Genomic DNA, 26,224 nt, shown 5'->3' on the forward strand with positions numbered 1-26,224 from the left:
TCTGTGTGTGTGTGTGTGTGGGTGTGGGTGTGTGTGTTTGTGTATGTGTGTGTGTGTGTGTGTGTGTGTGTGTGTGTGTGTGTGTGAGGCACAGCGCGTTGCAGCACCGCGTCAGGCCCCAGGCAGGGCATGGATTTCATTTAGGAAAGTATCAAAGGTTTACACGCTGTTCGCTTTAATCAGCATGTTTATCAGGCAGAGAAAAATTGCAGGAAGGGACCACAGGGAGAAGGGGGGGTGGGGGGTTATCTTAAGGACCAGTAGCCAGGGAAATTGATAATGGCTACAAGGTAATTTACTGGAGACTTGTGCATCCCTCCACTGCTTCTACCCTGGCCTCTCATTCTAATTACAGCCCATGTAATGTTCTAATGAATCTGCAGGTGTGTGTCTGCAGGGGAGGGGGCATGGCGGTAGTGTAGGGGGTTGTGCATGCACGCCTATGAATGTATGCGTACTAGCATGCACTGTTTCCTTGCACCCATGTGTGTCTGTTTGTGTGTGTCACCGCCGATCAAGCTTGTTTCCGTGAGCGAAGATTGAACTCATCTCAAGGCTGTGTCAGCATCTCTCGAGTGCATAGTTGTCTCACTGTTTCTGAAATATGAATATGATATGAAAAGCAATTATACCAGCCCTCAGCAATATTAAAGATACATGCCACTCACCGACACAATGCTCCACTGATACTTCAAGTTGTCACTGCAGTCTTCCAGCTGGGCTGTGTAGAGGATGGAAGCTGCGGCCAGACACTCTCATCTCCTGCTCACACTAGACTCCTGATAAGGTCCAGGAACTGTCTTTAGCTTTGCCGGGGCCTCCAGTCCCACACCCACATGTACGCATAAACACACACGTTCGCTCACAGAGCCATACACAACCCTCCCGGGGATATGGTCTGGACCATAAAGGCCTTGATACGACCAGAGTGTAAACATCCCCACTGGATTGCGGTCTGATGAAAGGATAGAGCTGTCAGGAATTTGCTGTCTTTGTCTGTTTCGTGTGTGTGTGTGTGTGTGTGTGTGTGTGTGTGTGTGTGTGTGTGTGTGTGTGTGTGTGTGTGTGTGTGTGTGTGTGTGTGTGTGTGTGTGTGTGTGTGTGTGTGTGTGTGTGTGTGTGTGTGTGTGTGTGTGTGTGTGTGTGTGTGTATTTGTTTACATGTGTTTGCGTGGTTTTGTTCAGATAACACTTTTGGAAACCATTGTAGGTTGAGCAAGGAGTATTTGGCCCCATGGGACAGTGACATCATATTGCTGTTACAATGCACGTTGCACATGCTGTATAATGGAAAAGGAAAGAAGTGTTTGCAGTTAAGTTTCCTCCATCTTTTTCTCTTCACAGGAAAAGGAGGGTGTCGAGGCAGTGTCTGTAGGGGCCATTCTCTCCGATTACCAGAGGGTCCGTGTGGAAAATGTGTAAGTCAAACACACACTCATGATGCAGCTCACACTTTCTATCTGAAGTGCGCATACACCCGCTGCGTTTGGGCCTCTGAACTCGAATGACGCACACTCTGTGGTCTGCTGAAGGAAAAGAGTACATCTTCTGTAGTCACCGTGTGTTCCAGACTTGGAATGATTTTCTTTGAACACATAAACACACATATACAGACTTAGTTTTGTTTATGCTATTTTTATTTAGACTAGCTTTGATTTTTATAGTGTGACTCTGTTTTAAAGAAAAGGTTGTCTATGTGATTTTGCTAATACAAAATAAAAAACCCATTTCCCCATTATGTTTGAAACTCAACAGTCTCACGAATTAGATGAATTCCTTGTGACACAGATAGCCATGTCTTTTTCTATTCTTGTTCTTCTCTTGTTCCTCTCTTTGTTTTGTTTTTGCCCTCTGTCATCTCCCTTTGTCGTCTTGTTATAGACCTACACAAACTGGACATATTGCAAATTATTCCTTTTATTAGCAACTCCTCCTGTCAGTCAACTTTTGTTACCCATTACGCAAACTATGTATGCCTAAATATACACATCGTACGCCATTCTTGAGCACAAGGCATTTGTGTGCAGACTCCCAGTTACCTGCTGTTGATATGTGTGTTCCCAGACAGGCCACTGCTTAAGATGGTGTTCTTTTTTTGTCTTTGATTAAAGCCACTGGCAGTGGTGGCAGATGGGAGCATGTCCTAATCAGGGTGGCTGCCTTCCCGCCAAAGTAGAAGATGCCCAGCCCTGTAGGCCATGAAGTTGATCGGAAGCTGGCAAATATTCAATATATAACCACTCCACATCTCTGTCTCTGTCTACAACCTCCTGCTCTCCCTGCTCCCTTCACCTGTTCCACAGATGTTTGCGGCTAGGTTTGCAGCCCCTGGCCTACCTTTGGCGCAGAGACCAAGAGTCCCTGCTTTCCGAAATGATATCATCTGACCTCCATGCTATCCTCATCAAAGTCGCCGCCTTCGGTAAGTTTGTGTCTCAGGGAGCTGGAATATGTTACTTTTGTTTTTTCTCTGAAGGAGCCATGTTGGTTAAGTGGTGTTTGGCACGGTGATAGAAGGGACAGCATTTGGATAAATGAGGGAAACGAGGAAGAGAAGGGGAGGTGTAACCGGAGAGAAAAAGAGAGACAAGCAGAGTAATGCCCTAATCATTAATCTGTGGCTTAGCAGCGATGTTGAGACTTGTGCCAGCGGCGAAGGTATTGAAGCAGAGAACAATATGAAAAGATAAGAAGCACGGAGGGAGGAGGTGCGAGGGAAGTGCGCAGCGGTATTAGGTGGGTGGGTGTGGGGGGGGGGGTGTTGGCAGTTGAGAAATAATCACAGGTGATTGCCCCTCACATTAATGCAACCTGTCAATACGTGACGCATGTCCCCATTGTGTAAGAGAAGCACTCATTCTCTGCTCGTGCATAGCTCAGAATACATGGTCCGTAAAGCGAAGAGTAAAATCTCTCATTTAGGTTCTCAACGGCTTCAGCACTGAGGGAAGAGGTTAGTGTGTTATCACCTGCTCTCTACCTGCCTGTTTTGGAGCCCCAGGACAGAGAGATCAGATTACTGAATAAGAGAAGAGAGTAAAAAAAAAAAAAAGTGTTCTTTTTCTTTTCTCGGGTACAAGACTTTAAGATCCCTACCTGTATCTACTTGAAAGTGCAGCCGGATCCCTTTTGAAGGTGCCAGTGATAAATGATAATTGTGACTACAAATGGTTCTTTTTACTCACAAGGTACTCATAGCGATACATCATCATGTAGACACTGTTTACGTGCTGTTAAGTGCTTGTTGTCACCTTTAGTTGCAATCAGTCCAAAAGGGGTCGACGGCTGACTGATGACCCGGAGAGCTGAGCAGCGCGTTGGAGATATTCTGCATGTCTTTCAGCGCTGCTCGAATAACCTCGCATGGAATGCACTTGTCAAGCCATTTATCTTTGGTACTTTATTTGGAGCCATTTTTCATTTTTAATGGTCTCATGATAAAGGACTTTTTGGTAATAAATAATATGACTTGTCAGATGCCTGTCAGAGGAGAGATGATGTCAGAATCCATGTCTATAACATTTATTTTTTTAGGATCCTGCATGATTATAATAATTGTTTTACATGCAACATGTTTTGTAATTTCCCTTACACAGATCCAAAGCTGCATTTTATATTATGTTTTTAAAATGTATAAGATGTCAAATTACCCTTCTGGAATAACAAACCCCAACCTTGACGACCCCGGTCACCTCCTAACCCAGCTACCTCTGCCAAGCCTTCTACTCTAAACACAACTTTGTCTAAAAGCAAATTCTCAACATTTTTTGGAAGATTATAATTAGAAAGGAAAATCACCTCGGGTGCCTTTGAGTGTGTATCTTGGCCTCCCACTGTAGCTGTTTGTGTGACTGTGTGTGTGCATGTGTGTTTTGGCTACAGGTAAAAAGGAAAGATCTTATCAGCCCTGACTCCTCACCTGTCCCGAGGCAGTGGTAATTAGAAAGGAGAGAATTGAATAGGGAAGCAAGCGCACAAGGCATTTTAGGCAGCACTCACATAATTGCAGCTTTGGTGGGAGCAGGTCTGAGCAGTGAGGTGTGCTGTTTAGGGGAGATTGGGTGACACAAGGGCGTACCTGGTGGCCTTTGGTGTTTGCTTGTGTATGTGTGAGTGAGAGACAGAGATTCGGAGGGATTTACTCTTACAGACCTCATGAGGAGAAATAAAAAACAACTCTCACAGGGCAAAGGTTAAGTCTGCATCTGAACTGACAGCCAGAATGGCTTATGATATTCCGCGGCAGTATCAAATGGGTTTTGGTGGGCTCTGAATAGTGAGAAGTCATTCAAGATTAATATTCCTTCATTAGACACTCAGAAAGACAGGTGGAAATTAGCAGTGAATGGAAAAAGAAGGAAAAAAAAGACTGTCTTTCTTAAGGGAGGATATATTCCTTGATGACAAATCCCTGCAGAGAAAAGACAGCTGTCCAAATGCAGGATGAGCCTCTAAGTGAATTCTGTAGAAGTGTTCATTTGCGTGCGTATGGCAGCCTAAAACCACAAAAGAAAGAAAGAGGATTTTAGTCTTTGAAGATGCCAAATTGCATGTAGTGAAGTAATTTTAAATATCTGAGTCTAAGCCTGTGAATGTCAGAAAATGCTTTTAATTAGCAAATAAAAAGCGTTTCTCAAAAGGAAACGTATATTATTGTTGGAAAAATCATCTTTATAATGCATTATCTCTTGAGCTAACTGTGGTAATTGTCAATTCCAAAAGCTCCAATTAAATATTCATGTAATTAGTTAATTGATTGATTAGTGCAGGTGTATATGAGGGCACAGGTTCAGCAGCTAATTGGACCTCAGCTCCAGAGATAATTGGCGTGTGTGAAATCAAGGTCTCTCCACTGGAAAACCTTTTATCACTGCATGATCTTTAACCCTTCACACGAACATAGCCTTTGTGCCATGAAGAAAGGAATTTATGTCACAAATTTGCTTTCACTGATCACCTCTCCCACTTAAGGACATTGGATATCATTTATTATATATTTAAAGGACAATTAAAATTCAAACACATCAAAGAAAGTGAACTGTTGTGTTTTCAATATGAAAGGCAATGAATTGCATTTAAATAGCACTAATTTCTAAACAAACGCACAATACAAAAACTAAACATTTTTTTCAGTTACCTACCACCTACCCTTTTCAAAGAAGAATTAACATGCATAAGATTATTTTTTCAAGATTGGGGGAGAATTATCGGACATTATATGTACTGCTTCTGCAAAAAAAAACATACAATTCGCTCCTGGAATAAGTGTACGGTCCCCAGTCTAATTCAGTCAATACATTAATATAATCTGTTGCTGATATTGTCTGAACTACAGTAAAACTGTAAACCACTATGTACACATTTAAGGAGGTTTTAGGGCAGTTCCAGTGAATGATGGACAGAAATGTGTGTTTTTGGATCTCACTTGCCACAAATTGCTGTTACTAAGTTACAGCAGCTGCAAGGGGCTTTCATCATTGGATCATAGGCTCAGTCACCATTGTGATAATGTATTCAATGATTGATAGCAACTTAACTGATATTCATACAATTAATTCTCGAAATTTGACTTAGTATGATGGGAAGCAATTGTTACTTCTTTTTAAACCACCGTCTAACTTTGTGTGAATTCCTCAACCTGAAAAAAATGGTTTAAGTTTGCCCAGGGAAAGTTCTGTATGGTTTTAAGCACTCCTGGTTTCTCCTTTTTGATTTGTTAAACTGAAAGGATTTCATCTTGATGCGATTGCTACCCAATTCATGCTGTCTATTATTCTGCTCACAGACGCTGAATTTCAGATAAGAGCCTGACAAATTTCACATACAACTTTAATCTTATCATCCTTTGTACGGTCCCACCTCCCTCCCCTTCTTTCTTCCTTTCCATTTGTATTCGTCTCTGGTTTTTTTTCCGCAGAGATTAGGTGATAGTGAACAGCTATTGTTTTGGCGTGGGTCGCTGAGAGCATTGTAAAAAGGCTGATGCAGCTCACTTACTAGGGAGGAGACGCCTATTTCATCCATTTAAAGGCTAAAATTTTACACATCATGAATCCAATTTTCTCTGCCTTTTCTCTCTGAAGGCAGGGATTAAAGCCGAGCTGTCAGCTGGCACGCCAGATCTCAAGACAACCCGTGGATGTCTGCGATACTGCGCTTAGCTCAGCTCAGACAGTATCTAGAATCTCCTGGCTTTTAATTTGGCATTAGGCTCAGTAAGCAAAATCACAAGCAGTTTCAATTAAATGAGCAACTCACTGCTGTGGGTTTACATGAATCAAACTCCTCATGGAGGGACAAGGTCGATCATGGTTGTTTAAAAGAATTAGTGCAAAAGTGTGCTCTGAAAATAATTGCCATTGACTTCTATAAGGGTAGAAGTGAGAGTAGCATTTTCTGCAGAGAATGGGTTACAGTTTTTCCTTTTGGTCCAAGAATTTACTTTAAATAAGGATTTTTAAAAGCAGAAACATCAATCTGGCCTATCATTGTGTCTGATCATTTTTTGCATAAAAGTCAGTATTATTTTTGTTCATGTCTAAAATATTACAACAACTTGAATCCCTAAATGGCTCTTGGTTTACTAGTACACTTTTTATTCTTGGCTACTTTCAAGGCCTTAAATGTCAACAGGGTTTTTGAAAAATGCTCTCCCTCATTACTGTGCTCACTGGTTTTAAAGTTCACTGAATTTAATTGGAGTTTTATAGGATAATACGAGGTAAAAAGCCCTTTTGAAGGAGAGCCATTCCTCTCGGTCTCTCTTAGGGAAGCTCCTCTCTCTCCAAAGTGCGGTCTTGCTGTCTCTGGTGGCAGACTAATGGCAGCTTCTAGTGGGCTTATTTGGGTTTAATGTGGCATAATGAGGTTAGGTAATTGGGTTTAGGTCAAGTTGTAAAACAGGTTCAGAAGAGACAGAGATGTGAAGATCATGTAAATGAGTGGTGTTAGAACGCTGAAGGCTCTCACCAGTGGCTACTCAAAGACTTCTCAAGGCATGTATTGTACAAGTGCTAGCTCATTCCACATACCCTCATTTCCAAATGGTTTCACTAACCTTAAGTCAGTCTGGAACTTCAATTCAGAAAACACTCGTACAAGTGCTAAGTGGTCTTGGGAGGAATGCCTCTGTGTTAATGCCATCTTTGTATCATTTTATCCCTCACTCCTGTCTTCCTAGATATCCATCGTCCTTTTCCCTCCTTGTAAATATCAAATCATGTTTCATATATTATTTAAGAGAAGGGAAGTTAATGAACATATAAAAAAATGTGGCATCCCCTCAGCAATTTGGAGCCAATTATTAAAATTTGTTAAAAGGCATGACTAATTAAAGAGGATATTTGAATGGGATTGAATGTTAATGCTTTTTTTTCTCCTGCCTTATTACCTTTGTGGCAGGGTTAAGATGAGAGGATGTTGAGATTAGATATTCTCACACTAATTAAGACCACCGATCCCCTGGGAAGAGAATAAGGGCCTGCTCATTCTCTCCCTACACACCCCCTCATTCCCTCCTCTGTGGCCCTGCATCTCTCCCCCGCAGTGCTGGACCACCGGGGGCCCCGAGGAGAGACTCAGCTGGGATTAAGATGAACCCAGGATGGGATGCGACGTCCTCCCCATCACATCCCCTCACCCTTTCCTCTCGTCTCCCATCCGTTGCTCCCCATGGGTCCCTGGGATGACACGTTAACCTTTGAGGTTGTCAGACCATTAGAGAGGAGAGATTCTCACATTACGATTAACTTTGTTCCTTTAATTAAACACATGAACGTGCCAATGAGCGGGACACGGTGATGCCCTGGAATAGAGGAGCAAGTAGATTTTCCGATAAATTATTAGGGACAATTCAGCATTTTTTCTTAGTGTGATGGCATTACTGTCACAACTGCATGTCACTCCATGTAGGTCATCAGTAACTTGTTAATGATTACGTCAATCAATTAGGAGGCGGCCACAGAAAAAGGAAAATGTTAAAGAATACAGGAAGCCATCATCAGGGACTGTTGGGATGTAATTGTTGGTTCCAGTTATTTGCCCTGTTTTTTTTTAGATAACAATCATGTTTTCCGCTAACCAAAGTGGCAAGGGCATATAACTACACAGTTTGGAATTTCCTAAAATTTAGCATTTTCCCTTCATGTCCTGTTAAGTTTTTTCTGTTCTATTCTTTGTCCAGAGCACCTGGTACTCGGGGCTTTTGTTTTTCATCGGAACAGTAAAGAATGTACAGTAGGGAAATTTCTTTGTGAAAGGAGTTGTTTACATGATGAGATGGAGTTCAGCGTGGTGCCTTCAGGAACACGCGTCTGGAAGACAAAATTGGGATTATAACCCTTATTAAAAGCCCAACAAGCAAGTGTTTACTGTTTGTGTATACCTTTTTAGAACTGGTTATATTTTCATAATCCCTAAATAAGAAGATACAACTGATACACTTTGGAGAAGCTATGGTCTAGACTAGTGACATCTTATTAAAATTGCAGAAAGCATGGCCTCTTTAAAAAAAAAATGTAAAAGTCTACACAGTTGGTTGGTTTTACTTTTTTTTTGTCTGGGGAATGAGCTTGTATTTTAGGAGTGTGCCACCACTGGGTATTCACACAGATCTTTCCTCCAAACTTCTTCCCCCTCCTTCTTTTCTCTCCCATGCCTGTGAGTCACTTCCATGCACCATTTCAGGGGAAGGGGAGGGAAAAGGCAAATAAACAAGATCTCTTTCCAGAGTTTATATTCTCAAAGGAAACTAGATGAGGGGGCGACGGGCGAGGGGGTGTGTGGGGTCTGCGGCCAGCAATTGAAAACTGTTGCCCTTACCCAGAGAGATCTGTGTACACTACTTGCAAAGTCAAACAAATAGATCCAGGGTGCAGGTTTACGTGTGTGTTTGTGCGACTGCCCGTAAACCTCCCTGCCTGTCATCTTCAATCACTGTTCCCTGTTACTGATCAGACCTCTTGCTCTCTCTCTCTCTCTCTCTCTCTCTCTTCTCTGTCTCTCTCTCTCTCTCTCTCTCTCTCCATTTGTGTGTTTTTGTGTGTGTCTGACTTTGTGTCTATGTTTGTATGTATCCTGTGTGCCTTTCCCACGTGGGTGCCAGGCCTGGATCCAGAGAAGCACTTGGGAAAATCTCTATCTGACATGGAGCCGTATCTGAAACAGGTCACACACTGGTAGATACTCTGCCACCCAGTTTACACTCATAACTGTATGTCTTCCATGTATATCTATTTTTACATCAAAGCCATTACATCAGTGTACATTCAAAGTATTAAAACATGTTGTGGTGTTTAATATGTTTATTATGCTGAGTGATTTTATTCACAGTTCTCTGCTTCCACTGCTAAATTGTAAGAAAATATCATATTCTGTTACAGATGCAGTTTTTTGATCAGGTCAACATTTTATATTTGTCTTTTGAATTTATTTGAAACTGACCACTTGTAAGTGTAAAACTTGCTAAGGTATTTTAATGGTATGTTAAGACTATAAAATAACATTTTAGGTGAACCTATTGAAATCGGATGATAGTGTGTTTGAATAGAAAGTGAACTGCTTTTTGATTGGCGATTCAATGTTTTTAACACACTGTTTTCTTTCACTGATTAGCTGTCTCAGAAGTATGGAGTTCATATTTGCGGAGAAGGAGGCGAATATGAAACCTTCACTCTCGATTGCCCCCTCTTCAAAAAAAAGATGGTTGTGTGAGTAAAGACATAAAAGTACAATATGTTAGAACGTCTTTCAGCATGTTGCTGCTCTAAGTTTGGAAACTTAGAGCAGTTTTGTTTTTGCCAGCATGACTGCACATGAACATTTCTTCATGTGTGAACAGCGATGCAGCGGAGACAGTGATCCACTCAGCAGATGCCTTTGCTCCGGTCGGCTACCTGCGCTTCCCAGAGATACACACCGAGAACAAAGATACCGTGAGTAAAAGTTCTGAAGGATTCCATGAGTATAAGTTGTTTTGCAAATAAGATCAATGCTTTCAATGCTGAATCAATGATTTCACAACAAAAGTTTGAGTCACTCCTGGGGTGGATTACTTCAAAACCGCTGTGAGGGCAAAACAAACACAAGAACAAAACCTTTTGGTGTTTGATAACTTTGTCGAACAGAAGAGAAACACAGCACTGTAGGGCAGGGTTCAGATCAACCTCCAGAGGGCCTCTCTCTCCCTTTCGCACACTCTTGCTCTCGGTGTCTCCCTTCATCCCTCGCTCCCTCTCTCCGCCAGCCCCACATGGCCTACTTTGACGTCTGCAATATTCACTGCAGCCTGAAACTAGGCCCAGCTTAATAAACATGTCTGCTCACATTAAGGCGCTTTGCATTCAGGTAGCTTGCTAAGCGGACACAGGCGGGGGTTGAGGGGAGGCACTAAGAATTGGCTTTTGGTATATTAAAAGCAGCTGAATGGGGCTTCACAGATAAGAAGGTTGACACTTTACTTCCCCTGCAAAGACACACAACTTTATAATCAAGTATTCTGTGATGGAGACGCTGACCTCATTTATGTGTAGCTTTAATGAATGTGGTTGAAAATGTCTGCTTTAATAAGACACCTACTGGTTGATGAGTATTCCTAGCGACAAGGAGTGCTGCTTGCACGCCGTTGTATTTGTTGCAGCGGAGTAACACTATAAGGGTAACACAGAGGGATGCTACTCGCCTGTAGCTCAACATGTCTCCGGGGTAAAGCGTGTGATTTGCACGTGCGTTTCTTTGCCCATCACACCATAATGCGTTCATCTGATTTTGTGTTTGTGTGCAAGAGAGCATGTGTTCATATTTGTGGCCCTGTGTGTGTATTTGTGTGTGTGTGTGTATCTGCATGTTGGGTGGGGGCTGGGACTGTTATGGACAGAAAACATACCCCCATCCCACAACCCTCATGACCCTGCAGCCTCACTCCCTACAGCTATATATTTTTCGGTCCCCACGCCTCCTCTCCCACCCCCATCACACACACACACACACACACACACACACACACACACACACACACACACACACACACACACACACACACACACACACACACACACACACACACTCCCACAGCCCCTGTAGCCCCCCCTAGGTTGCTGGGGGAAGAGCAGGGAGATCCAGGGCCTGCGAGGGGAGCAAAAGGGGGGGTGCAACCAGGGGAGAACCTGCCCTGGTTCAGCCTTCTGAAGCTCTTCTCGTCAGGGTGACAGATCTGCGGTGACACCAGCACTAGAGGAAACTGCACCGGGCTCAGGGGGTGGGGATGGACCACCATCATTTGCCCTCCGTTAATGCTAGTCAAGCTATTTTTTTTATGCTGGCCAGGAGAGAGGGGCTGAAGTATAATTAATTTGATTATCATATGGCCTAATGCAGCTGACAGCAGATGAGGGGGGTGAATGAGTGTTGGACAGGGTGAGGGGGCGTTGAAGAAATTTGAAATATATATTCAAATGTGTGACGCCCCAGCAGGATTTGGCAGGTAATATGTACGCCTTAGAGAATAATAATGATTTGTTATTTAAAGAAGCAGCAGTCGGCAAAGCATAAGCAAACCGAAGGATCAGACTGGTGAAATCCAAAACATGTCCCACACATCCAGAGTTTTTTGACTGACAGCCAGCATGATTGAATCTACAGTATCAGAAAATACCACTCCCTATTCGCCTGAACAATGAATATGTTAGCATGTTGTTTCATATTCATTCACCTTGAAGTTGTGTGTGTCTGGGCCCTTGTCATGAAAGACTGACACACACAGCCAGCTTGGTGGTGTATTTGAAAAGGTTGGCTAATTATACAGCGTTTTGTCTGTCTTTGCAAAAGGCTCAGCGCTCTTTGGTGGGCGTTTGGCCTGATGTATTCCCTGTGGTGCTTTATTGCAGGATGTGGTGGCGAGAGCTTTGCCCCATGGTAGTTGTCCTTGCCAGAACGCCATTGACAAGATGACTGAGGAGGTGGAATATGCTGATCAAGCTCAAGACAACCAGCAAGAATTTACATCAAATTGTGACCTTAGTTGTCAGCAGGGCCACGGTGAGATTCATTTACGGCGAGACATCCACATGCTGACATGCGTGCTACAGCGTGTAGTTATGTGTCTATGTGTGTGTCGGATGATATTTGTGTGGGTGTGTGCTCCCTGAATCTGTGTCATGTGGCCAACATCGTGATGCTGGTATTTTATGAGTGATTGTTTGACAAGAACTGTCATTTCAGCAGTGTATTTGTGACAGTCTCTGAATTCATTGCTCCTTTGACAAAACCTATGCATGCATTATCTCACATACAGCATTGTCCCTAGTTGTAAATGAAAGGATAAAAGCAATTACACACTTATTTTGTATCTTCTAAAAGTCTTGAAGCCTTGGACCATATATTTGTAGTGCTGACTGTACTAAATTGTCCCAACCAGCTGTAGCTCTTCCTGCAGATCGCTCTCCATCCTGCTCACGGAGGAGCTCCAAAGGCTATCAGTGGATCTCTGGCATCAACGGCCTTCAGAGCAAAGACCCCGCGATCCAGGGCCAGACAACGGCAGCTTTCACACAGCTGCAAAGTAAGGTGTAAAGTGTGAGGGAGAGAAAGTATTTAGGAAGAAAATGAACACTTAGAAAAAACATTGTGGACCAGAGCTGTGGTCCTGCTTTAAAATATACTTACGCTCAGGAAAAACACAAGTCTACCAGAAAATGATTTCATCTTTTCTTTCCCAAAGCCACATAAAAGGACACTCAGAAGTAAAGTCATCTTTTCTGCTATCAAATAAAAATCACATCTTTGAAATTATCAAGGGGAGATGATACAGAATTCCTTGGTCCTTTACTGATTTAAGCATTAAAACCGATTCTGTTTAGTTACCGTACTACAAACACTTAAGCCCCAAAAATCCAATGTAGAGAACAAGTGGGGAAAATGTCTTTGTCCCTTGGGTGTCTTTCTTTCTCCTTGCTGCGTCAGCTAAAGACACACAAGGAGGTGTGGCAGAGCTTGAGAAGTTGTTCCTTATTCTGAAGAGCCTGTCAACCCAGAAGGCAAAACCCTGTGTGTCAGAGACTCCGTCAGTCACAAGAATGGGATCGCGATTTGACCACCAAACAAGGACAAGCGCTTTAAATTAACCAAAACAGAGCTTCTGTTAAAACACAAACACAGACACACACACACACACACACACACACACACACATACAGTGCAGTCATGTTGGGTGGCTTTATTGTTTTTTGCCCTACAGAAGTTTAAAGTGTGCGCTTTTACAGTGTATCTGAGCCTATTTCTTTTTTTTCCTCTTTCTTTTTTTGATGGAGAAAGAGGAGCGAAAGATGAAAAGCATATTTAATGTTTATCGTGGTGCTCGGCAGAACAGCCTTCACAGTGCAGAGACAATATTAAACAAGTTAATATTTAATGAACAACCTCTTTGTATGAGGGTGAAGTAGTCTGAGACGCTAGTGTTGGCAAAGGAAAAACAAACTTGAAGCTCTTTTCAAATGATTGTAGTGAGAAGGCTTTGCTTTGAGCCCCTGTGCCTATGTTTGCATCTCAAGCCATTGATGTGCACATATACTGTGTTACACTGCTCTATTTAGGAGGGGACATATACTATTACTGCTTTCATGCAGTTTCAATAGATTTCAGTGTTAGGAAAAAAAATATCGAAGCTATCCACCTCCTAACTACAATAGCCTCTTAAAGGCTGTTTGAACAGACTGACTTTATGGTAGGTATAGCACAGCTGTTAGCCTGACATTTTGACACAAACAAATGCCTGAACACAGACTTTAGACTCAGAGTGACTTTAATGTTCACTGGCAAGTTTGCCTGTTGTGGTGGGAATAAACACAACTTCTAACTTCAACATATCAAAATAAATACTAGAACTAGTTTATAGTGATAAACCAAGAACTCAGGTCTCAAACTACAAATTGCATGAATCTGGTGACCAGTTACACACACGGCATGTACTGGGGCCATACAGTACTTCTTTTTGGTCTCAGTCCTATGTGTGCTATGTAAACATGGAAAATAAATGTAAGGCTTTTACAATATAAAGAATTTACTGCAATATGCAACTGATGCATTTGCAAAATTTGTATTAGCAAATATGCATAAAATAGCAAAAAGTTATTACAATAGACAATATACTACACTTAATATAACATAATAACATAATAATATAACATGTATTGTCACTGTCTAGGTGAGTTGGACAGCAGAGACTGGAAGCTGAAAGACATCGTCCTCATCCACCTGTATGTCAGGTCCATGGAAGATTTTGTTCCACTGAACACCGTCTATAAGAAACACTTTGGTGTAAACCCTCCAGCCAGGTAAGATGCAAACACACATACAAACCTTTCCGGCTGTGAACATACAGTATATATAATGGTTAAACTCAAATGCATTCATTCCACGTTTCATTTCTATTCCTTGTAGGGTGTGTGTCCAGGCTCCTCTTCCTGCCGGGCAGCTGCTGCAGATGGACTGCCTGCTTCATTACTGGACTGAGCCCCTGGAGGAGGGCTCCTTCCACCAGAGAGAAGCCCTGCATGTCCAGAGCCTGTCCCACTGGGCCCCAGCCAACATCGGGCCGTACAGTCAGGCCGTTAGGGTAAGCTCCAAGATCCACAACAGGAAAGGGTGGTGTTGCTTGTGTTTAATAGACTAATTACTTACTGTTAATAGCTTATTCAATTATTCGGGTAATCATTTAAGCATTATAGACTTGTCAAATAAGCTTTGCAGGTTTTTTCTGTTCATTTCTACCCTGCTCTTTACATAACATGTTTGTCTCCTAATTACAAATGATAGTGAAACTTAATCCACTGAATCACTTGATGCTTGTCTGAGTGTCTGAGCCAGACACAAAGAACGTTATTTTTCTTCCCGCCATTGTTGGCATAGCAATTTAAAGTTTCACTTTATACAGGTTAGCAATAGATTAATGGATGAGCACCAAGGATTACTTGGATGAAGGATGAATCTTGTGACTCTTATAATGCTTATTTGTACTCGACTCTTACAAAGCACTTCAAGTGTCTCAGATTACATGCAGTGTTTCATGTTTGTCTCTGTTGTCTGTAATTATGCATAGTTGCACGCGTGCACATGCATGAGATTGTTGTTACGTGTGATAGTTTGTTCTCATTGCTAGTTTTATCCATACATGTAAATATGTATCCCTATTATAGTGGGCAGTGTGTATCCATTTTTGCACTTGTTTGTAAAGCCACGAATAGAACTTCTTTCATATTGTTTCAAACCCAGGAAGAATGTCGAATTCAAAGGCAGAGCAGAGGAAGTGTGGGCCGCGGTTGCACGGTTGGCTTGGTGTTTTGTTTACCCAGTGTGTATTATATGGGATTACACTTGTCAAGGTACTGTCAACAAGGATAGTGTCCATCTCCTCCACACTGTCCTTGATCCTGCAGCCAAATCTGTCTATGAGTGAGAACATGTGTGGATTAGCCATTCATTTAGAGCTTGACGGCATATCTCACCAGTGTGTCACCAAAGCTCAGAGGCTGTTGTGCAGTTTGGATTCCTGAGATGTAACCTACAGAGTCAGGTTTTCTTTTAACATGCCAGCCGTGTTTGATTTCCTCAATGGAGTCTCATTGATACATGAAATTGAAGTCAGCCGTGGGCATGTGCTCTTGCCTCTGGAGAACTGTTTAATCTCTCAGTCCTCTAATGATCATTCATATCCAAGGCAATTTGAGAAAACAATGAGGGTAGTTTGCTCACTCAGAGCAGTGTGCAACGCTTTGCACGACCCCTGTGTCGCCTCTCAGTGTGTCTGCTCCTCTTCCACGCTACAATGACTTAATTTGATCAAAAATGTATTAACAACTCTTCAGTACAGCTACAGATTTTTACATATTGATACAATTAGCCCCTTGCTGTGAGCAAGCATGCAGTGCAACCCCTCCTCTCACCAGTACGTAGACTCCATCTTAATGACAATTTTCCTTGGTGACTATTGCCTTGACACCATGGCGACAGGGCTCTGGCAACAACAGAGACAGAAAAGCTGCTGGGTGAGACCAAATAACCTGGAGCCCTCCACATTCACCGACTGTGGAAAATAATTGGTAATTAAAAGAAGGATCCAGATATATTAGGGGGTTGGATTGGGGGTTGGAGTTGAAATGATTAAAGGAAGAATTTGGGATCTTAATTATGTACAGAGAATGTAATCAGTTTTGTGCAACAGAGGTTTTCTTGTGATGGAGAAGGAATGAATACAGTTAGTGGTGGAAAAAACGACAAATAGAGAGTCGCCTGATGATTAACTGAGGTTAACTGTTAACACTGGTGTTTGTTTTCTGACAACATGAGGCATTGCTAACTATTTGAATGTGCTGTATACAAATAGGGCTATTAACGGACCAATGTCCAGCTCTATTGGGACCAGTTTATTACTTTGACAAGTGTCCAGTGCTTTGAGAGACAGCACATGGCTACTGACAGAACATGGCACTAGCCCTGCAGGATGTGACTACAGTAGGTCTCCACATGGAAAGGGTGGTACTGTTGGAGGTAGAAAGGAACGGTGTTAGGGATTGGCATGTGATGGATGCTGGACCTTCAAATTCCATCAATCTATTCATCTATCTGCCTGGCTTGTCATTTCTCCCTGCCTCAGCTCTCGGGAATGGCATGCTGACTAACTGTCGACTCGGCTTGGCATGCTGACAGATTCAGATCTGACTTGATTTAAAGAATTAGTTAACCTTTATGATGTCAAAGCTGCGGGCCTCTTGGTAGATTGTATGTTAATGTGTGATATGCTGCTAGTTTAGGTAAAAGCCGCAAGCTATAAAGACAAAAACACTGACTTAATGTTTTTACCGTTGTGCTGTCCCTGATTGACATGTGTTTAGAGGTTGTATTCATCATAATATGCATTACTTGTCAGACAATATATCATTTGTTAATGCAGCGGTATCAAAGTTCTTGACACAATTTTTGTTTTGTTTTGCTGTCTTGTTTATCAGAGAGTTAATGCAAATTTTGCTGTCATTTGTTTAGACCCAATTTGCATAATCTAATTAAGATATAAGAATGTCACTGTTTTAAATACATCAATCAATTTAATGAAAACAAAAGATGCTCTCTGACATCCAGTAGTTTAATTTCTAAATATCAAAACAAATGATCTCATTACAACGAAAGCCAAATAATGGCATGCTTCTAAAACTAAATAATAAAATATGACTCTATTTTCTGTCAGATGTTTCTTAAAAGGTGCTTTTAAACAATTCTGTTCCATTAAGATAATAGCAGGACAAAAGATTATGTGTTCCTTAAGCCAGCATGTTCAACTTTGTTGCACAGAAATCCATTTGTGCTAATAGAAGATGATTATGTGTATGAGTTGCCAGATGGAAAAAATTGACCCATTACTTACTAAAGTCAGACTTAACAACACGAGATCAAACTGCAGGACCTTTTCCTCATATATTTAGATTAATGCGGCGTGTTCCATCACATTCCCTTCGGAGCCACATTCACAGAGGCAAACACAAAAGCCAAAGCATGTCTGAGAAGGAAGACTAGCCGTTGAATGCCTGTTAAACATCTCCCCTTTCCTGTTAAGGTAAGTGGCTCACCCCTGGGATATTTGCTAGGAAATTATACTCACTGATCAGATTCTGCGGGGTGTGTTTTGGGAGCTGACTACACTAGCCTCAGGTTGCTGGTGAACACTAACCCCTTGCCTCATTCCCTTAATTGTGAGTGACAGTCAATATTGTGGAGGACTGTCTTGCACAAGCCCGCGATAGGATTTGCATTGGATTTTTGAAAATTGTCAAAGTGGACTATGAGGCATCAGGAGGAAAGTGGATCTGACGCTGCCAATTACCGTCAAAGGGAGGGGTGTGTGTGGCAGGGGGTAGAATTTGAATAATCTCCTCACAGGAGTCTTGATGTCTAAAAACAATAAGCTAAACTTTGTCTGACCCTCTTGATGAAAGTTCAGGGGTCAGAATGAGTCATAGGGAGGTTGGACCACCCAAATCCGGCCAGAAAGAGTGTGCAATAATGACAAAAAAAGGACAAAGTTGGACTTTCCTTCTGGTAGTTGAAAGCCTGATTTTGAAGTCGCATATCATATATTATTAAAGGTCACGTTACCAACTTTTTAAGAGAATTTACAGGAAAGAGTGAGATGAAAGGGATTAAAACAAGGTTAAGATCCCAAATGTTTTAACGTTCACCACTGCCTCAAATGATTAAATCCATCTTTCTTTTAAAAGAAACATAAAGGTATTTTACAGGGATATCCATTTGAAGTATAGTTCTAGAACAAATACTTTACAATGGGTTTGTGAAGATAGACACCCTGCTTTATGATGAACAATCAAAGCGCTGACAGCAAAATATGAGCTGGTGTGGCGAGTGAGTAAGCAAAAATGTTAGTGATGAATAGCAGAAATTAAGCTAAGTGGTTTAGTTTTATGGTTTGTTGTTCTCACCCAGAATGTTTTTTTACTGTCAAAGAGCCAAAATGCACAGTTCAGCAACCCCCCCCCCACTCCATCACATCAAACAGCACCCCCCCACCTCCCCAAACTTGCTCAGTCTACATCTAGAGACTACCTCAATTACCACAGAAGAATAATTAGCCCAAAAACAGTGTGTGTGCGTGCATCCGCGTTCGGGGAGTGATTCATGCGGCACGAACAGATTAATTAGGACATTTAACTTCATTTCTAATACAACAAAATTAATCCCATAAAATATGAGGGATCTCGGAGGAGGTGCCTGTCAGCATCTGACGCATCTCCCCTGTTTGCCATAATCTATTAAAACCTTGCTTTTATCTCACCTCTCCCCTGTCATACTTTATGGATTTTTTCATAAACACGGCCCATACTTCATAAATGTCTCAATTTTCTAGTCTATTAACATTACTTCAAAAGCGCTTGATAAAAGAGGAGGGCATGCGTGAAATAATGCACCAATAATACCAAGCGCTGGAGGCTAGAACAGTAGGGGCGGCTCTCTAGCGTGCGCACTCAGACAATGCAAGGGATGTTATCAACTTTAATAAAGAACAAAATGATCGCTTCCAACCAAGGAGGAGGGGAGATGAGGCAGGGAGGAAGGGGAGGGACCAGGAGGGGAACAGTTGCAGAGTAATTGAGTCGATGAAAAATGAGGTCTTGAAAGCTCAGCGGTTTGAGCACTCATGAGATTGAGAGCTTCTCAAAACTACGGGGTTCTTCAGCACTTGTAGGTACTTGCTCCTGTTTGCAGCGGAGGATGTTAACACCGAATTGTTTTTCTTTTCATTTAACTGAAGGCACAAGTAGAATTGTCTGGTTGTTTCGTTTCCTGAATGCCTGAATTGTGTGCAAGGAGCTGAACCTTTTGTCTGGGGAGAGTCAGAAAGGGTTTTGACTGACAGTCGAGCTTCACCCCGCAGCCTTTCCCCTGCGAGCATCGATTCAGTTCCTGTCTCTGCACATCACCTGAGTCTGTCTCTGTAGGCTTTACTCATCCTACCCAAACACCGGGGTCAACTGTCTACGCTTGAACTGGACACACACGAAACACACTGATCAAACCCAGTAAGACCTTACCGCAATGGCATGTTGGCTGTATGCCCTGAGGCCAGGTCTAACGCACATACACAGACACACTCACACACAAATACGCACACACGCACACCTGTGAGCGCTTTGTAAAAGGTCCTGGTTGTATGACAAAGTAAACTGGTTTGGTCATTAAAATGAGTCACAGCTCACTAACTATAACTCACTCATGACTGACAGGACACGTATGCAACATTCAAACCACTGTAATTGACATGCAAATAGATAAAGATTTATGCAAAGACAAATCAAATAAGCAATTGAGCATACACACGTTATCTCAAACCATCAGTGCACAAACATTTCCTGGCAAATGTTTGCATGTGTGCTGGTTTATTTACCCGCAACATGTGTGCATACTCTTTAACACTGTGTTTACTGCAAGTATGGGCTCTTTTTTCTCGATCTTGTAATACAGCTCTACACCTTCAGACGCATATCTGTGTTGACACGCGTTCATAGCGCCGTCCTGGGACGTTGCAATAGCTCTTGGACAGGGATTGTGCCTCTTCATGTGTACACATATTTGGGAGGTCATGTGAGACTATGTTTTTAATCTAATGAGGGGGCAGTTTTATGGGAAGTGGTAGACGGCAGAGGAGGTAATTATGTTCCTCCCAACCCTGTCCCACGCGCCCCATGTCTCCCCCCCTTCTCCCCCGCTGTGACCGCGTGGAGGCTGACCTGCCATGGCAGTGGTCATTTTCAGAAGTCTGTGTGTTCTTTAATACATTATCCTGCATCGCTGCTGCTGCAGCACCACGTGGGGACAGACTGGTATCAGCTTGTACCAGGCGAGGACAGGGGAAGGACTGGATCTGTCAGAGTGCATCGACTCTCGCGCGGCCGTGAACGCCGGCGCTGTGCTTCTGCCCCGGCCCCTGCCACACTCCCACTCATTAATGGGCCCGGCCCTGACAACTGATCCTAATTGCCTTTGAACAGCTCTTCATGTATTATTGGTGCCTGACTGCCTTGGTTCATGTCAACAAGCCATGGGGAGCAGGGACAGGATAGCCATGTCCATCGCCCCTCTTCCTCTATTAAATGATGCGGAGATACATGTATACTAGACATGCATGTAAATACACTGTATAATCAGTGTGTGTGTGTGTGTGTGTGTGTGTGTGTGTGTGTGTTTGTGTTCCACTTAACTATATTTTATCACATGGGAAGCTTCGAGTGACACAGATCTCTGGTGTCTGTCATGCACCAATGGTCAGCACCCCCATCCAATTTTCCACCTTTACAGATTTTAAAATGCTTAAATACCATATGTATAAAAAGCATTCTGGGATTAGTTTTGAGGCCACAGTGTACAAACAGAATATACTAGAACATTGTAAGTAACGTTGATGCAGGCAATTAGTTATGAAGTACGAATATGATTGTATTTGATAAATGGCAGACTGTTGCATTTTTTATTTGAGACAACCACATGTTTCATGAGTGTGTGTTTGTGTGTGCTTGTTTCCTCACACTTTGTCACTGCTGATGAGCAGTGGAGGGGTGAATGGTTCAGAGATATCAAGAAGGCAGCTGAAAAGCGTCATTTAAAGATCCCACAACAGCAGATATCTGCCAAGACACTCTCGTTGTTACAATTGCAATCACAAACACTCAGTCAAAACACATCATTATTTGTAGTCCCATGTGTGAATTATTACCCCATATCCAACTATTTACAACCCATTTTACCCCTCTATTTGAATACGGAAAAAGGAGAGGTGCGGTGGCTTGGCTTTTTATTTGTGGAATGAAATAACTGAATAGCGAATGCATAGATAAAAAGCATAGCGGCGTGTCCTGTCCACTCCCATCACTGTCTGAGAGAGGAGAGACGTATGACCATCCCATTACTATGGTAACTAGCCACTATATTCAGAGCTGCCCGGGTGTGTTTCTTCCCCCTGCAGTGACGAGAGGGCATAGCTGACAGGACCTACACACACACACACACACACACACACACACACACACACACACACACACACACACACACACACACACACACACACGTACACACACACAGACAAAAACACAGATTGGGAGGGTCTGGGAGATGCTTCTTGTGAGATATACATGTGTGGCTAATACAGACAATACAGAAGCAGGTTCCCACACATAGTGTGGTGACATAAAGAAACTAATAGGGGTCCGTGTTAAGGAGAAATATATCTCCCTTATTTTTCACTCACAGCATTTTTTTTCATAACATGTAATGCAGAAATATTTTGAATTGAAAATTTCATAAAACTTAGCCAAATAGGAACAATAAAAAAATGTGATTATGATTTCATATATATGACCTGATCTACCAACCAAACATAATTCAAACATTTCTAGCATATTTAATAGTGTTTTGTTGGCACTGTATAAACAAAGAGTCACCATGATTGATTTGTCAGTAACAAACACGTAGTTTATAACACTAATTGTCACCGACCCAGAGTGTGTGTGGCTGTTGGAGTCGGCTTGTTTTACCGCAGCAGATTCTCCTACTGTCTGCTGTACATCCCTGCACTGTAGTTTATGTATTTTAGAAAGCTGCTTTTATAGATTATTCCTGTAATTATTATGCTCTACTATGTTTCTGTGATTCCATAAGTTGTGTACATTAAAAGTGGCAGTCAGCGCCTCTGGTTAGAAATGATTATTACATCCACATTCAACAGTGTGCAGGCATTGCCGTATTTTTTACATGTGTTCACTTTTTTTTGCAGTAATACGGAGTCAGACAAGAGTTAGCGCTTACCTTCCATTTACTTTTGGCAACTCACTTCATCATAAATTTCCTATGGAGCAATTATTTTGAGTAGTAACTTTTAACTTGGGTCATTCATTTCTGAAATGCCATTGTCATCAAAGACCGCTTTACTGTTGTAAAAACTGCTGCAGATGAATAATACACAGCCTCCTTTTTTTCTGCGGACATATCGGCATGTTCACTTTTAATATATATTTATTATTAATATTATGGATTTATTATGTAAGGGGATGTCAGGCCCTGTAAGTCTGGGTAATGTAATGTAGTTTAGATGCTCGGGGTAAGAGTTCATTCAATATAAAATAGAGTACACAATATTTTCTACATGTCAAAATGTATTGAGTTCAATTTGATGCTCAGACACAAATCTTAACATTTGCTCTATTTTTCAGAGGAGATTAAGTTCATTTTGCAGCACTTTTTTTTTCTCAGCTTGCTATAGTTAGGATTGTATTGTTCCTTTTGCACATTTACAACATAATACAGATTTGAATTATCCCAGAGTAAGAATAGGAAAGGATTTCTTGGATGGAAAATTATACTGTCATTTTATTTGATTGTTCTTAGACACATTTTGAGATTGATTAGATTTTCAGAATTTGGTGATAAGAATAAAAATATAACAACCGCAAAGGATTTTTTAAGACTATTTTTTTGTATAATTTGCCCCCAAATGTTCCTTCATCCATATTTATGAATTTCACTGACGGAATTCTCAGCTTATTTATGCAAACATTTTGATTTGCCAAAAAAAAAGAAAAGAAGAAAATCCAAGAAGTCTTCGAAGCTGTCTAGCCAGCCTGTCCATGGATTTGGCGGACTTTGTATGAACAGCATCGTGGAACCAGCAGCCTTTTTAATGCAGCCATACTGCCATCTGTTGAGACCAGAAGGGACTACATCTCTTTTTGCTCTCCTGTGCAATTTCAACACCACCTTGTTCAATCCGTCTTTCATTGTTTTGATGGTGTCATATTCATCTTTTATTTACAGAATTACATGTTTTATCCATTACAACAAACAGAGTAGCAACCAGGCAAGGAATAGAGCGTTTGTGTGGGTTAACTCAATGTGTTTGACATGGACGCAGAATACTTTTCTTTATGGAAGAGCATTTTCATGTCACTGGGTCGCAAGCTGATTTCTTCTGGACGTTCACACTGTCTTATGCAGAATAGATATTTCACAATGTAGTCTTCACCTCACTTCTACTGACAGCAACACTTTAATGGTTGTGCCTTTGTGTTGACATCTTTTTTTGTGCCCAGGTTAAGTTAGTGTTACCATTACCAGCCAGACCAAGAGATTCAGCTTCAAAAAGAGGAAAAATATGAATAGACAGAAGAGACGAGGTGGTCACAGCTGGGAAGGGAGAAAGAACGGGGGTTGAGGGATGCAGTTTCAGCATCATTCAATCAGACAACATGCCCCTCAGCTGAAACAGCGAGACCCTCCCCGATTCTCTCGAATTAGGGAGATTAGCAGGAAAGCGCATAATGCAGGATGATGGAATTTGTCATAATTTGCATTGTCCTGGAAAGATTCGGTTTGATAGAGCGATGCATGGAGGGGCTTGTCATGTCCCACGGGCAGGTCATAGAGGAAGCTTGGCAGAAATGATTTTTGCGATATGTGCATCAGTCGTAAAAGCCTCACAACCAATTTGTCAAAAAATGTGAGGTCGGGACAGTTGAAGGCAGCAGGGCATTTTGCCTAACGCAATGAAAAACCATGCCCCTCCATCACTCTGCACCCACAGCCCTGCTCTGGTGTGGCACAGTACTCGACAACAACAATATTTTTACATCAGCTTTGAGTATTTGTTGTTCTATTTCATTCTATTTTTTGGAACATTAACATCAATATTACTGAAGTAAATCTACACAGGAACAAAATACAGACAGAGTACCATTTTGTTTCAAAATTGGTTTCATTTTTTGGTCAAAAATATATTTGTATGGCACTGGAAAGATTAATGTATTTGTTTATTCTTGCCTGTTGGCATTTAGATGTGTCTCCCTGAGCATCCTGCGTTCAGGCTCCTCTGACCTTGGTCATAGCACTGAGCGGCAGCGGCTCCTGACCACCATAAAGTTGACCAAAACTGACATGACAGTGTTACTCTTCCACATGGTTCAGTGTCTATGGGCAGTCGAGGGCAGACATACAGGCACAACAGGAAAATACACATAAGCGTAGAGAAAGTGGGGGTTGGGGAAAGGCCAGTGTCCCTGGCTCCGACTGACCACACGTTTCATCAACCTTATAGTTGCATAATTCTTTATGTATTTCTAAATGTGTCACCTTGTGTTCTGAACATATGCTTATGGTTCGTTTTCTGAATAAATGTGCCGTTTTAGACCTGAGAGAATGCATTCAGAATGGCCCTGTAGTTGCCGCTCTTTGTGCACTTCATATTGCTATTTATGTCGCCGTTTAAGTAACACTGATTTTGTGTGACAGTTGAGCATACAGGGGTTAGGATCAAACTGGAGCACAAACAGGAAGAAAAAATAGAGATTGTAGAAAAAAGAAGGGGAGAGAATAAAAAAAAGGCAAATATCTCCCTCCCCCTTCCCATGAAGCCTTAAATGAGAAGCCTAACATGGGGAGAGATTCTGTAAAAGCAGGGTCGTGGTTCTCCTGAAAGGTTTGTATTTGTAGAAATGAGGTGTCAGAAGAGGCAGGATTTCCTCAGGGCGCAGCACAACATGAGCCCATCTCTTATCATTTCCCACTCCCAGACGTGATCTGCTTTGAATGCACTAATGCTGAAAGAGCCCCACAGACTTGAAGCCAGTTCAAGATGAAATCACAGCACACATCCCTGACAAACTGCCATCCACCACACAAGGATTAAACAGTCGTTGCATATGAAATCCCCGCCAAAAAAGCTGAAATAATATATGCACTTAAATACATTTAACAAAACTTCAACCTCAGTTTTTGATCCCTACATTTTGAACCATTTCGGGCCATTTGCCAATGCTAAAATATTCAAGAAGAGAAGAAAGTCAAAAATACGAAGTCAAACATTGAAAAAGGAATGTTCCATAAGGGATTAAAAGTAAACCAAAGAGTGTCCCATTTAAAATAAATCTTAACGTGTAAATCAAATAAAGTATGAATGGAACACACCAAGTGAATGCAGCATCCTGAATCTGACCCATGCTTCTTTATTTTATAAAGGCAAGCATCTTTAAAAAACCATATTTTATAAAAGTTTTACCTCTACTAAAAGCCTGACTCTCTGAATATGCACTCATGTATCCTTTCTACATGGATGGATAAGCTATAAATAACGCTCAACATCCAACTGAAAGGACATATCAAAAGTATTTATTAAATGTTGCATTTAATTACCTATCCTGTTGCTGATACTGTGTGTGCCATTAACCTCTTAGCTTGATAACATGTGCAAGCATTGGGGAAAAGTTACACCATATTAATCTAACCTATTTTACACACTTTGTATTATCATTTTACTGGTTAAATTATGCATGAGGTCTCAATGGGGAGAAATGTGACCATTAGCATATCTGATAGGAGCGCTGGAGCAGTTTTCCACCTCTCTCTGTCCTTGGAAGCAGGCAGGAAAAACCTGACTGTTCGTCAATACCAGGTCATTTTATCCTGGCCAGCCCAGTTCATCCATACCATCCCAAAGCTTTGCTAATGACACTCGCAGACGTCCTCAACTCGATGGGGGCCCAGAGGGCTCCAACACCAATGTGAATATAGTCTAGCACTGTCTGGTCATCTCTGGAAGCTTTCTGACAAAAAAACTGCAATTAGAAACACCTCAGACACACCAGCCTGAAACAAGACACCGTTAAGGGTTGGGAGTGGACCCAGG

At 41.8% G+C, this 26,224-nt stretch overlaps 1 protein-coding gene across 3 annotated transcripts in view; it reads left to right on the plus strand.

Annotated features, from left to right (window-relative positions):
* Nucleotides 1-26,224, plus strand: part of dph6 (diphthamine biosynthesis 6) — a 54,486-nt gene that overhangs the window by 13,557 nt on the left and 14,705 nt on the right. Inside the window, exons 4-12 of one of the 3 annotated variants that reach the window (XM_063909716.1) lie at nucleotides 1,345-1,418; nucleotides 2,304-2,422; nucleotides 9,104-9,165; nucleotides 9,613-9,707; nucleotides 9,839-9,932; nucleotides 11,883-12,033; nucleotides 12,413-12,556; nucleotides 14,198-14,327; nucleotides 14,434-14,608. In XM_063909716.1, the coding sequence (XP_063765786.1) occupies nucleotides 1,345-1,418; nucleotides 2,304-2,422; nucleotides 9,104-9,165; nucleotides 9,613-9,707; nucleotides 9,839-9,932; nucleotides 11,883-12,033; nucleotides 12,413-12,556; nucleotides 14,198-14,327; nucleotides 14,434-14,608 (1,044 nt within the window). The remainder of the gene's footprint in view (nucleotides 1-1,344; nucleotides 1,419-2,303; nucleotides 2,423-9,103; nucleotides 9,166-9,612; nucleotides 9,708-9,838; nucleotides 9,933-11,882; nucleotides 12,034-12,412; nucleotides 12,557-14,197; nucleotides 14,328-14,433; nucleotides 14,609-26,224) is intronic. The other 2 variants (XM_063909717.1, XM_063909718.1) reach the window with 2 other exon arrangements.

Source organism: Eleginops maclovinus, chromosome 19, assembly GCF_036324505.1.
Source record: "Eleginops maclovinus isolate JMC-PN-2008 ecotype Puerto Natales chromosome 19, JC_Emac_rtc_rv5, whole genome shotgun sequence".
Lineage (NCBI taxonomy): Eukaryota > Metazoa > Chordata > Actinopteri > Perciformes > Eleginopidae > Eleginops > Eleginops maclovinus.